This window comes from Lissotriton vulgaris, chromosome 5 (genome assembly GCF_964263255.1).
Source record: "Lissotriton vulgaris chromosome 5, aLisVul1.2, whole genome shotgun sequence".
Taxonomy (NCBI): domain Eukaryota; kingdom Metazoa; phylum Chordata; class Amphibia; order Caudata; family Salamandridae; genus Lissotriton; species Lissotriton vulgaris.
The window spans coordinates 1955859015-1955871151 of record NC_141693.1 but is presented as its reverse complement, the minus strand read 5'-3'; the positions used below and the strand labels follow the sequence as shown (position 1 = coordinate 1955871151).

The 12137-nt window shown below is 46.4% G+C and overlaps 1 protein-coding gene across 1 annotated transcript in view; it reads left to right on the top strand.

Moving 5' to 3' along the window:
- Positions 1-1879, top strand: part of LOC147717858 (uncharacterized) — a 38804-nt gene extending 36925 nt beyond the window's left edge. Inside the window, exon 3 of the mRNA XM_086924636.1 lies at positions 1533-1879. Coding sequence (XP_086780762.1) covers positions 1533-1669 — 137 coding nt within the window. The 3' untranslated portion in view covers positions 1670-1879. The remainder of the gene's footprint in view (positions 1-1532) is intronic.
- Positions 1880-12137: the final 10258 nt, after the last annotated feature.

Sequence of the window (12137 nt, the reverse complement as noted above, 5' to 3'; positions counted from 1 at the left end):
GAGAGACTGGGACTGCCGCTCCATTCTGTATTTACAGGGAGAGCAAAAAAGAGGAAAATATAGAGTGTAAAATGGCAGTAAAGAATTTGGGGCACACGCGTCTGACCTCCAGCTGCACCAACAGTTGTGCATCTCTGTATGACTGGCACTATGTGAAATACGCCCTAGCAGCCTTATGCAGTGACAGTGGTATTCAGTGACAGCCTCCAGCAGTGACACCTGTCTGCAGTGACACCCATGAGCAGTGACAGTAGTATTCAGTGACAGCCTCCAGCAGTGACACCTGTCAGCAGTGACACCCATGAGCAATGACAGTGGTAATCAGTGACAGCCTCTAGCAGTGACACCTGTCTGCAGTGACACCCATGAGCAGTGACAGTGGTATTCAGTGACAGCATCTAGCAGGGACACCTGTTTGCAGTGACACCCATGAGCAGTGACAGTGGAATTCAGTGACAGCCTCTAGCAGTGACACCTGTCAGCAGTGACACCCATGAGCAATGACAGTGGTATTCAGTGACAGCCTCTAGCAGTGACACCTGTCAGCAGTGACACCCATGAGCAATGAAAGTGGTAATCAGTGACATCATCTAGCAGTGACACCTGTCAGCAGTGACACCCATGAGCAATGACAGTGGTAATCAGTGACAGCCTCCAGCAGCGACATAATTGATCCATGACACCCTTGAGAAGCAACAGTGTCAATTAGTGACAGCCTGCAGCAGTGACATAACTGAGCAGTGACACAATCAAGCAGTATTTACAACAAGGGGTGGTGAGGGACAGAGTCTCTGAATTAAGCAGAAAGCTCTCACCCAGTCAAGAGATCAGGGCTAGATCCAACACCGTTTTTTAGCTCACTGCACCATCCCAGTTTCAGAACCTGGCTGTATGCAAATTAGTCTGTTCCTGTCCCAGTGCATGATGGGAACAGGGCAAACCAAACTACAAAAGCCAATTCTTACACTGGGAAGGAAACAAGCTCCCGGGGACCGGTTTCTGGCATTACAGCCGTCTTCGGCCCGGTTTGCTTGAATCCTGATGGTGCAATGAGCAAGGGTCTCACATCTGAGAATACCCTTCCACGCTTAGGGTGGACAAAAATATTTACAACAAGGGGTGCTCCATCAGGATTCAAGCAAGCCGGGCCGAAGACGGCTGAAATGCCAGAAACTGGTCCCCGGTAGCTTGTCTCCTTTCTGGTGAAGAATTGGCTTGGTAGTTTAGTCTGCCCTGTTCCCATGATGCACTGGGCCAGGGACAGACTGATTTGCATATAGCCAGGTTCTGAGCTGGGATGGGGCAGTGAGATAAATAACGGTGATGGATCAAGCCCTGATCTTTGGACTGGGCAAGAGTGGTCTTCTTAATTCAGACACTCTGTTCATCACCACCCCCTTTTCTGAACAATCAAGCAGTGACATCCTTGAACAGTGACACACTTGACAGTGTTAATCTGACACCAATCCGCAGGTAAGTCCTTGGGCAGTGACAGCCCTCAGCAGTGACACCTTGTTTTTGCATTTCCCCAGGTCTCTTTCATGTCACCAAGAAAGGATGCCTGGCTCCGGAGCTGTGCTCAAAGGAAGAGATTGACAAGTATCTGAACATCGAATACAAAGTACTCCACACCTGCTGCAACACCGCGCTCTGCAACAAGGACGACTAACCCTATTGCGAAGCCAGCCTTGTCGCGATAGTCACTGGCAGGACACTGGTCTCACCAGCGCCCTGCAAGGGCACCAGTGTGTCATTGTCACATTGGCCACAGTTTCTACTGGAGTCAGTCACAGAGGGCTTCCCACTGCCCCTCACTAAGACCACAAACACTGTTTATATCACAATCTGTAATCTCCTCAATAAATATTGACTCCCAGTATTGCTCAACTGTTTGCAGCTCATTTCTTTTGTTTTTTTAAAGGCATCTCATGAAGATTAGTTTATGCACCTCATCCACAAAATATCTCAATACAAATTTTTGAACTAATATCTGTGAATTCATGAAGCTGTTACTCTTCATGAGTGAAAAAAAATCCCATAAATAATGCGTGTTTGTAATTGCACTTTCACCCCAGAATATATTGGCGCTGAATAACAGATGTTTATTGTTACCAAACTCAGCAGGACTCATTTTATTGACCTCAGAAGTATGAAAGGTGAGTAGGCCAGCCATGGTGTGAACCTATGACCATGAGGTCAAACACAGGCCCCTGCAGTGGACGCATTAGTCCGCTAAACCACCAGACTCAGATAATCACTGAAACCTTTGAAAGATATATAAATGTGTATTTACACCTAACCCAAACTAGACACATTTTCGGGGCTGGTTTATGGTTAGGAGTGAGGTGCAGTTTCATCATCCCTGTATTAATCTTATTGTCTCCATCTCTTCACAAATCAGGAAAGGGTTAATACCTGAAAAGCTAAGATGTGTGTGTTTTCCATTTTTCACCCACTGACCCTCCCATGGTGACATAATATAGCCCATAAACTAATTCTACTGCAGTGATAAATGTCATTTATGACTGTAAACCCGTCTGCCCATTTGCCTTTATCTGCTGGCATTTGTTGGTCAAAAGGATGAGTGTGATGAGACCCCCTCAAGAATTAATTCACATCTATTTAATTAAATTGCAAAACTTTATAAAGTCTTTAGCAAGCATACGTTTTACGATATTTCTTCTACTGAAAATGAGTTTTTGACGAATGTCTCTCCACAACTCCTCCTTTTGCTCAAACATATTCACAAAATAAATTCTGCAACCTTTTAGAAACTTCCTTAGTTCTGCAGTAAACTTTTCAAAGTTTACTGACAAAAAAAACTTTGCAACCAAACACACAGCTAACACTTGCCTTCTTCTTCGCATATCATGTCTGTTCCTGTACTTTTAACTGTAGGCTCTAGAACATGGGTACTCACAAACTTTCTCTCGGGGGCCAAATTTACAGTGTGGTTTATTTCCGAGGGCCGCACCAGTGGGGGCGGGGTCAGTGGGCGAAGGGGCGGGGCGAGAGCAACGAAAAAACCTGTGGCCATGAGGTTGATCACAGGTCCCTGCAGCAGACGCCTTCGTCCACTGAGCCACCAGACCCGACATACACACATCTCTCTCTCTCTCTCGTTCTTTCTCTCTCTCTGTCTCCTCCCTCTCTCTCTCTCTGTCTCCATTGGTCTCACTCACTCTGACTGTCTCACTCCGTCTCGCCCTGTCTCACTCCCTCTCTCCCTCTGTCTCACTCACTCCGACTGTCTCACTCCCTCTCTCCCTCTGTCTCACTCACTCTAAATGTCTCACTCTCTCAGTCTCCCTCTCCATCTCTGTCTCCCTCTCCATCTCCATCTCTGTCTCCCTCTCCTTCACTCTGTTTCCCTCTCCCTCACTGTTTCCCTCTCCCTCAGTTTCCCTCTCCCTCAGTTTCCCTCTCTCTCCCTCAGTTTCCCTCTCTCTCCCTCAGTTTCCCTCTCTCTCCCTCAGTTTCCCTCCCTCTCCCTCTTTTTCCCTCTCCCTCAGTTTCCCTCTCCCTCCTTCCCTCTGTTTCCCTCTCTCTCCTTCCGTTTCCCTCCTTCCCTCTGTCTCCCTCTCTCTCCCTCACTCTGTCTCCTTCCCTCACTCTGTCTCCCTCACTCTGTCTCCCTCCCTCACTCTTAGCGGGCTCCCTCACTCTTAGCGGGCTCCCTCACTCTTGGCGGGCTCCCTCACTCTTCGCGGGCTCCCTCACTCTTGGCGGGCTCCCTCACTCTCCTTCCCTCACTCTCCTTCCCTCCTTCTCCCTCACTCTCCTTTCCTCAATCTCCTTCCCTCACTCTCCTTCCCTCCCTCTCCCTCGCCCTCCCTCTCCTTCCCTCACTCTCCCTCCCTCGCCCTCCCTCTCCTTCCCTCACTCTCCCTCCCTCGCCCTCCCTCTCCTTTCCTCACTCTCCCTCCCTCCCTCTCCCTCCCTCGCTCTCACTCTCACTCTCACTCTCTCTCACTCTCTCTCGCCCTCACTCTCCCTCCCTCGCCCTCACTCTCTCTCGCCCTCACTCTCACTCTCTCTCTCGCCCCCACTCTCCCTCGCTCTCACTCTCCCTTGCCCTCACTCTCCTGCCCTCACTCTCCCTCGCCCTCACTCTCCCTCCTTCCCTCACTCTCCCTCCCTCTCCCTCCCTCACTCTCCCTCTCCCTTACTCTCCCTCCCTCACTCTCCTTAGCTCACTCTCCTTCCCTCACTCTTCCTCACCCTCACTCTCCCTCACCCTCAGTCTCCTTCCCTCACTCTCCTTCCCTCACCCTCACTCTCCTTCCCTCACCCTCACTCTTCTTCCCTCACTCTCCTTCCCTCACCCTCTCTCCCTCACCCTCTCTCCCTCACCCTCACTGTCTCTCCCTCACCCTCACTCTCCTTCCCTCACTCTCCTTCTCTAACCCTCACTGTCTCTCCCTCACTCTCCTTCCCTCACTCTCCTTCCCTCACCCTCACTCTCCTTCCCTCATTCTCACTCACCCCCACTCACCCTGCCTCTCTCTCCCTCCCTGTCTCTCTCCCTCCCTTTCCCTCCCTCCCTGTCTCCCTCCCTCCACCTTGCCTGTGTGTGCCTGGGCTGAGACAGCTTCTGGGCACACACACACACACACACATAGCCTCACCGGAGCACTTCAGAGGTCTTTCAAAGACCATTCGTATGTTAATGAGGCTTTGTCACCTCTTAGCCCCCTGCAGCCCCATTCTGACTACGACAAGGAGAATCGCCCGGACCCCACAGAGCGGCAGTCTTAGTCACGCTGCCGCAGGGGTGTTTGCTGCAAACAAAATATTAAACATAGGTACATGTCTGCAAGGTCCGCGGGCCGCCAGGGTAGGCTTGCCGGGCCGCTGACGGCCCGGGGGCCGTACTATGAGTACCTGTGCTCTAGAACAAGTATCACATTGACAATTTCTTTCTATTAATTTCACCAAAACCTTGGATTAATTGCTCAGCGTTATGTTCTGTCCCACCATTTATTACTAAAAGAAATGTGTACACTCAAATGTGTATGTGTGTGTGTGTGTATACACACACACACACACACACTTTCTCTCTCCCTCCCTCTCTCCCCCCCACCCTAGAGGTGGGTGAGAAAAAAAAGTAACAGGTAAAGCTGAGCTGAGCCCTGAAAATGTTTTCTATGTAAATCCTACAAGAAATATCTTCAATACATGGAAGCTTTGACATGAATACGCCACATTAAAGCACTGCACTGAAAAGTACTTGGTAAAAGTAATAGGGCCAGCTATACTGCCCATTTTTGCATGCGTTGAGACTCGCAAAATACGTTTTGCGACTTGTATTAGGAAGGGGTGTTCCCTTCCTAACATAGCAACCTCAAAGCTATGTACCAATTTTTTGCGACCGCAATTGCAGTCGCAGACACTGTCAAATTACCACCCTCTTCAAGAGGGTGGTAATAGAATCGCAAACAGGAAGGGGTGCCCAGGGGACCCCTTCCCCTCTGTAACAGGCTCTGCATATATTTTTTTCCCAGGGACCACTACCTGCCCCCAAAAAACGAAACAAAAACGTTTCTTTTTCTTTTTTTAAATGCATCCCGTTCCCTTTAAGGAAAATGGGCTACATTACAAAAAGAAAAAAATACTGCTTTATTTGAAAGCAGTCCCAGACATGGTGGGCCAGCCATTCCCAATGGGGTCACAAATTGCTAATGGCTCATTAATATTCATGAGCTTTGCAATTTGCGACCCCATTGGGAATCGCAAACAGTGTCTCTGATACTGTTGTACATTCCATTTTGTGATTTGCAAATTGCGAGCCGCTATGGCCACGCAATTTAGGAGTCTCAAAATTGTTGGTCGTACATCTGGCCTAATAGTTTTTAAATATGAACCTCTAGTGAACAGGGGCCCAGATTTACTAAATTATCATGCAGAGCAGTGCAGCAACCTCAAATTATGGGCTGCGTGAGAAGGAGAGAGCAGGAGAGCACTCTACTCGCCTCTCTCTGGAGCAGAAATGCGCTGCTGTGAGCCACGCACACACATCTTTACACCATAGTGCAAGGGTGTCTACATGAGTCACGCGTAAATTTTGTACTGGAAGGATGATACCCTCCCAGCACAAAATACTATGCTTAGCCTAACTTTAAAACTTTTCCCACCTTGTGTGAGTGCTGTACATTGCAGCATACATGCAAAGTTGGGAAATAAAAGCATTTCTCTGTGATGGCGCCTGATTGAAGTGGGTGTTATGTTTTGATCTAAACCTTGAGTACTTTTTTTAGTAAATAGGGTTTTGCATCAGAAACCTTAGCTGGTTGCATGGGAACGCCCATGCACCACCCTTTGAATGCCTTCTTGGCGCTAAGTAATGCAAAGCAGCGATATGCACTGGTTTGCGCTACTTTCGATTGATATTCTAGCGCAAAACACATTTTTCATTGGAAAGCAAATTAGTAAAAGAAGATTTTGCAACAATTTGCCTCACTTTCGTGACACAAACACAGTGTGAAATCTTAGTCCATTTACACCTATGAGGATGTCAGTTGTTATATTAACCCTGTATGTGGCCCAGATTATTCTAGAGCAACACTATAGTTTATTGAATCAAGCAGAATAGGTTTTGTACAACTGATATTCTGAACTCTTTTATTTGAAAGTGCATTCATGCATGATAATGAAGAAAAAGGAGCTTTGGTAAATTAAAATATTTGCCTAAAATAACAGAATTTAAGCAAGAATGCCATGATTTACCCAATATTTCTGGCTTCATTTTGCACAAATCATCCACTAAATGGGTATCTGTTAGTTAGTTGTATAGATTTATTAGGCACACAACTCCTCGCCGTTTTGAACTTAAAGAAACGTTTTTATGGATTTTGCATGAAACATAAACACAACATTTCTCTCCAAAATGTCTGCAATAGACTCACACATCACCCACATTAAAAATAATAGGAAAAAGGTATTTAAAATAATCTGTTTAAAAATTATTCAAGCTCATTAGGGCTAGACTCTCTGCAGAACAGAGCTGGCATTATCAGGGGGCCTCCTGAATGGCTGGGGCTCAGGGTTAGAGCCCACTTTGCCCATGCCTTAAAACGACTCTGCGTCTAGGATGTAACAGCAGTAATTCGCTGGATCTGAGATGGGGAGCGGGAATAAATGAAATGAAATGAGAATTTATAAAGCGCGAACAGCCACTCCTAACGGAGTCTCCTGGCGCTTGTTTTTAAAATAGCCGGACAATTTCCATTTAAGGATTTAAAAAACCAAACAGAGAAGTTTAAATAGGGCAGGTTATTTGATGGGAAGCCAATGAAGGAATCATAATACAAGTTCAGATGGAGAATGAGGAGGAAGATTGCAGACCAGGAAGGCAGCCTTGTTCTGAACAACCTGCAGTTTGGAGAAGAGACCTTTCTTCATAGCAACCATTAAAGCATTGCCGTAGTCCAGGCGGTTCACTATCAGTGCCTGGACAAGTGTTTCCCTGGTCTGCAAATTAATCCGATGGAAGTTTTTTCAAAGCAAGCGCATCAGACCAAAACATGAGCCAACATTTGAATTGACATGCTCTTTCATAGAAAGGTTACCATCTACCCGTACACCTACATTATTGGCCGTTTTCTTGGGGATTGGTGTGGATCCCCATTCCGACAGCCGACAGTCATTGGACCAGATTGTGTGTGCATTCCCACAAAGCAAGAGTTCAGCTGAAGGAATTTAGCTGACACTCAGGGGGCAGTCCATATCATGCACTCCCTATATTTATGTCTGATGGATTCAGGGTTAGGCCCCATGGAAATGACAATTTGAGTGTCATCGGCATACAAAATGATATCAAAGCCACATGACCTAATAATCTTGGCCAGGGGAGTCACATATATCAAAAAGAGTGAAACTGAGGGCAAATCCCTGCTGAACCACTTTTTCTAAGGTCATGATTCTGGAGTTGAAGAGTACCAGCTGTACCGAATATGCAGAGACATCAACCAGGCTCCCCAGTTTCAAAGTGGGCAGCTGTAACCTGCATTGCCGGTAGGCAGGAAGATTACACATGGAAGCTCGGCTCGTTATGCACTCAAGGTTCCAACAGGACCTCGATGGGTCAATGGGCTTGGGAATAGGGTTAAGGGTTTGGGGCAGGCATTGTTCATAACTTCCTTCTCCTGGCTGTTGAGGTAGCCCCGTCCTTAGTCCTGTCTCCAGGCCCTAACCCAAATTAAATTGAGAGAGATACACCTTTAGTGCTGTTGATGAACAAGAAGAGCACATGAATTTGAGCATGTTGTGTACTTTTGTTAACTAACTGATTGGGCCGGTCTCTGAAGTACCTGAAAAAAGGAGGTACAGCACGGAGTAGACCTTGTAAGTAATTCTAGTGAAGTGTCAAAGGGGCAATCAATCATTCAGGAAGAATCACCCATCGGGCCCCAAACATGGCAAATCAAAATCAAGGGTACAAATTAGTTGAACAACACCCTCACTGCCATCACCGGAATCATCATCACTTACTCAATATATCACTCATTGGTGTAATAGTTAGTTACCTGTTCCTAGCATGGTGGTACACATTTGTCTATTTGAATCTACTCTTTTACTTTGGAAGCAACAACCAATGGCAGCCTTGTAATGCAATGATCTTTACTGAGGCAGCCCAGCTATGGAATGAAAAAAAGAAGTATAGGGATGGGAGGCATTGTCTTTGTGTCCTTCAATTAAATGGGAAGGCTTATTCTGTGCACACCGGTCCAACTCCAATAAAGTCAATACATGTGAATAAATGTTGAGGCTGCACAAGTCTGACACCAAATATATAAATGCTCCTCTATCCATATCTTTTTTTTGCAAACCAGTTCAACAATAATGTGAAAGTTTTATTGTGGCCTACCCCAGTCATGGATGCAGAGTTCGTCCCATAACTCAGGGGTTCACACAGAAGTTGGTCAGCTAACCCACTTGAGATTTGAGTCTGAACAATCACCCTCATTTTCCTCCTGTGCTGTTCCAGGAACAATTTGATCTAATCGTATGAAGTGTTAGTTCGTTTTAATCATGTTCAATCTCTCCAAATTTTGAGATGAGAGATTGGTCTGACTATGACAACTGCACAAGCTGCAACAAACACATACTCAGAAGACACACTAGCTACCGGACAAGCAAGATGCTTTAATGCCAGCTTACTGAGCTCTAACCAATGGCACATCTTCCCATGCCAATAGACCTATGAGTTTTGATTCAGGTAGACCTCTTTTGGGTTATCCACATAGTCTTGGACCCTCCTCTGAATGGTCATTGGTGCTGCTACTTGTTCAACCTCTGCTGCCTTCACCTCTGTACTTAACTTAAGCCCTGCCACTTGAAACCAAGCCATTGCAGCGGTTGGGTCCAATTCATCTGTTGTTGATGTTGTTGCTGGTGTTGGCTGCTCTGAGGCAACAACACTGACCTCTCTCGAGGTTGAAGGCTGCTCACCAGAACTTCTGCCCTGGCCTCTAGCTTTCAGTCATCCTTCTTCCACATTTCGCTTGGTCAACAATCCAAGTTTTGCATTGTGAAACATCCCCTTCTGAAAAAGAAATTAAAGTGACCAGTATTTGTTTGCAGCGTGGGTCAAGTATTGTGGCACAGATGTACTCTTTGGATGACACATTCTCTCTTTGTAGCCATGAATTAATTGCTAAGCAAAGGATTAAGTTCTTAACCAACTTGTATGCATCTTTGTTCACACAAGCAGCCCTTCGGGACAACTTATTTAGCAGGCCTTGCAGCAGATACAACAACCAAATTGCTTGGCTCATCGTACTGTCCTCCTTACTAACTGACCATGTTAGAACTTTAAAAGGAAGTATCATTTGTGTCAGGCATTTGACTAGCCATCATTTATCCACCTCCATGGTCATGTTTTTCCCAGTTGCAACCCCTCCTCTTTGAAGGATATAGTCGGTGATCAGTCTGTACTGTTATGTTATGTTAAGGGGTATTTAAGCACATGCACACAAATAAGTTTCTTGGTGCTGGGTTAGGAAGCCACTAGTGACAGAGGTCCGTGTCTAGCTATATGCTTGGGTGAAGAGCGATGTTTTCAGCTTTTTTCTGAAAAACATGTAGTCTGTTACTTGATGGAATAATGTGACCCTCCTGTCCGTTTACATCTGAATCTAAGGACCACCAATCGATTCAGTAGCGCAGATCTGAAAGTGTGCTTTGGGGAGTATCTGTGAATCTGCGAGGATAGGTATTTGGGGACTATGCTGTGGATAGCTTTAAAAATGATGCAACCTATTTTGAACATAGATCGCTCCTCCACTGGAAGTCAGTGAATCTCCTTCATCAGTGGCCTAGTACAGCAGTGCCTAAGTTGTTGACAGATGATTCTGGAAGCTTGGTTTTGTATCAACTGTAGTCAATAGTTTTGGTTACTCGGGATGCATAGATAAATTGCGTTAGCATAGTCAATTTTTGACAGGCTGAAGGCGATAATAATTTGAATACTAGCCTATCTACTGAAGATTCTTCTAATTTTCCTAAATTTCCGTAGTTGGAGAAAGCAGGAGGACATGACCAAGCTTATCTGGGACTTCATGGGTAGTACTATGTCGTCATTAGACTGGATAGGCCCGAGAGGCATGGTAGGGGGCTAGCCATTGCCGTGCGGTCCCCTTATCACATCAGGATGTTGGATAGAACCTCTGTGGCTACCATGGAGCTCCTTGTCTTTAGAGTAGAATGCAATCTGGCTGTTGAAGGGACAGGAGCATTGGTATACCATCCGCCTGGGGGTAATAATAAGGAGTTTTGTATAGTGCTTCTGGACAGACTGGCTCCCAATGTCCTGCCTGCAACACATTTTCTACTGTTAGGGGACTTTAATCATCATTTAGAGATGCCTTCCAACTCAGATTCTGATAATCTGATTGCCATAATGGACTCTCTTGGGCTAATCTCTTAGAACTACTGGCCCCACTCATAGTGCAGGCCACACCCTGGATGCCATTTTTTCCAATATAGCGGATCTGGTTACTGAGCCCCCACAGGTACTTGATTGGACTGATTATATGGCACTAAGCTTTTCGGTGCCGTCTGCCCATTCAGTGCAGCAGGGACAAAGTCAGAGGAGTTTCCGAAGACCTTGGTCGAGAGTAACCGTCTCCGCTTTCAGTCAAATTTATAGGGATCCCTTGCCTAACCTGGATGTGGACCCTAATTTGGCCTGGGAAGGATTGGAGGGAGCAATTCAGGCAGCCTTAGACATCATAGCTCCACTAAAAAAAGCCACCACCCGGAAGAGGGCAACTCCGGCTCCCTGGTACTCGGACACACTTAGGAAGAAGTCCAAGTTTAGAGTTCTGGAGAGGAAATGGAGGAAATCAAAGAGGGAGCAATATGAACTGCTATACCGGAAAGCACACAGAGATTATCTAAATAGCTGTAATTCAGCTAGGAGGACACATCTGGGTGCACTCATTACGGAGGCCAAGAACTCATCCAGAGAATTGTATAAGATACTGAAAGAATTTACTAACCCGAAGGCGAATAATGCGGTACCCCCCCACACAGGAACTATGCGATGACCTAGCTAGGCACTTTACCAATAAAATCGACCTGATATATCAGTCCTTTGATACAGCCAGGGAGGAACAAGGAGAGGGAGATGTTCCTAAAGAAGCCCGGCTGGCAGAGGGCTCTCCCTGTCGGTTGGATTCCTTTGTTCCCACAACCAGAGAGCAAGTAAGAACCCTATTAGGTCAGGTAAAGTCGGGCTCGCCATCTCATCCTGTACCACCGGCAGTGATGTCAACACTCAGCCTTATACTAGCAGATGCACTCTCCAATATTTATAACATCTCGTTGGAGACAGCTATATTTCTAAATGCGTGGAAAAGAGCGTGGGTCAAGCCTCTCCTAAAGAAGGCGACGGCGGACCCGTCTGAGCTGCAGAATTACGGACCTATCTCACTCCTCCCCTGTTGTGTGAAGGTTATGGAAATTATGGTAAACCAACAGCTGTCCCAGTATCTGGAACAAAACCATCTCCTAGACCCCTCTCAGTCTGGCTTCCGTGAATCTCACAGCACGAAAGCGGCACTGCTGGAAGTGACAGACAGCATCAGAATGACACTAGACAGAGGGATTCCAGTAATCCTCGTCCTCCTCGATCT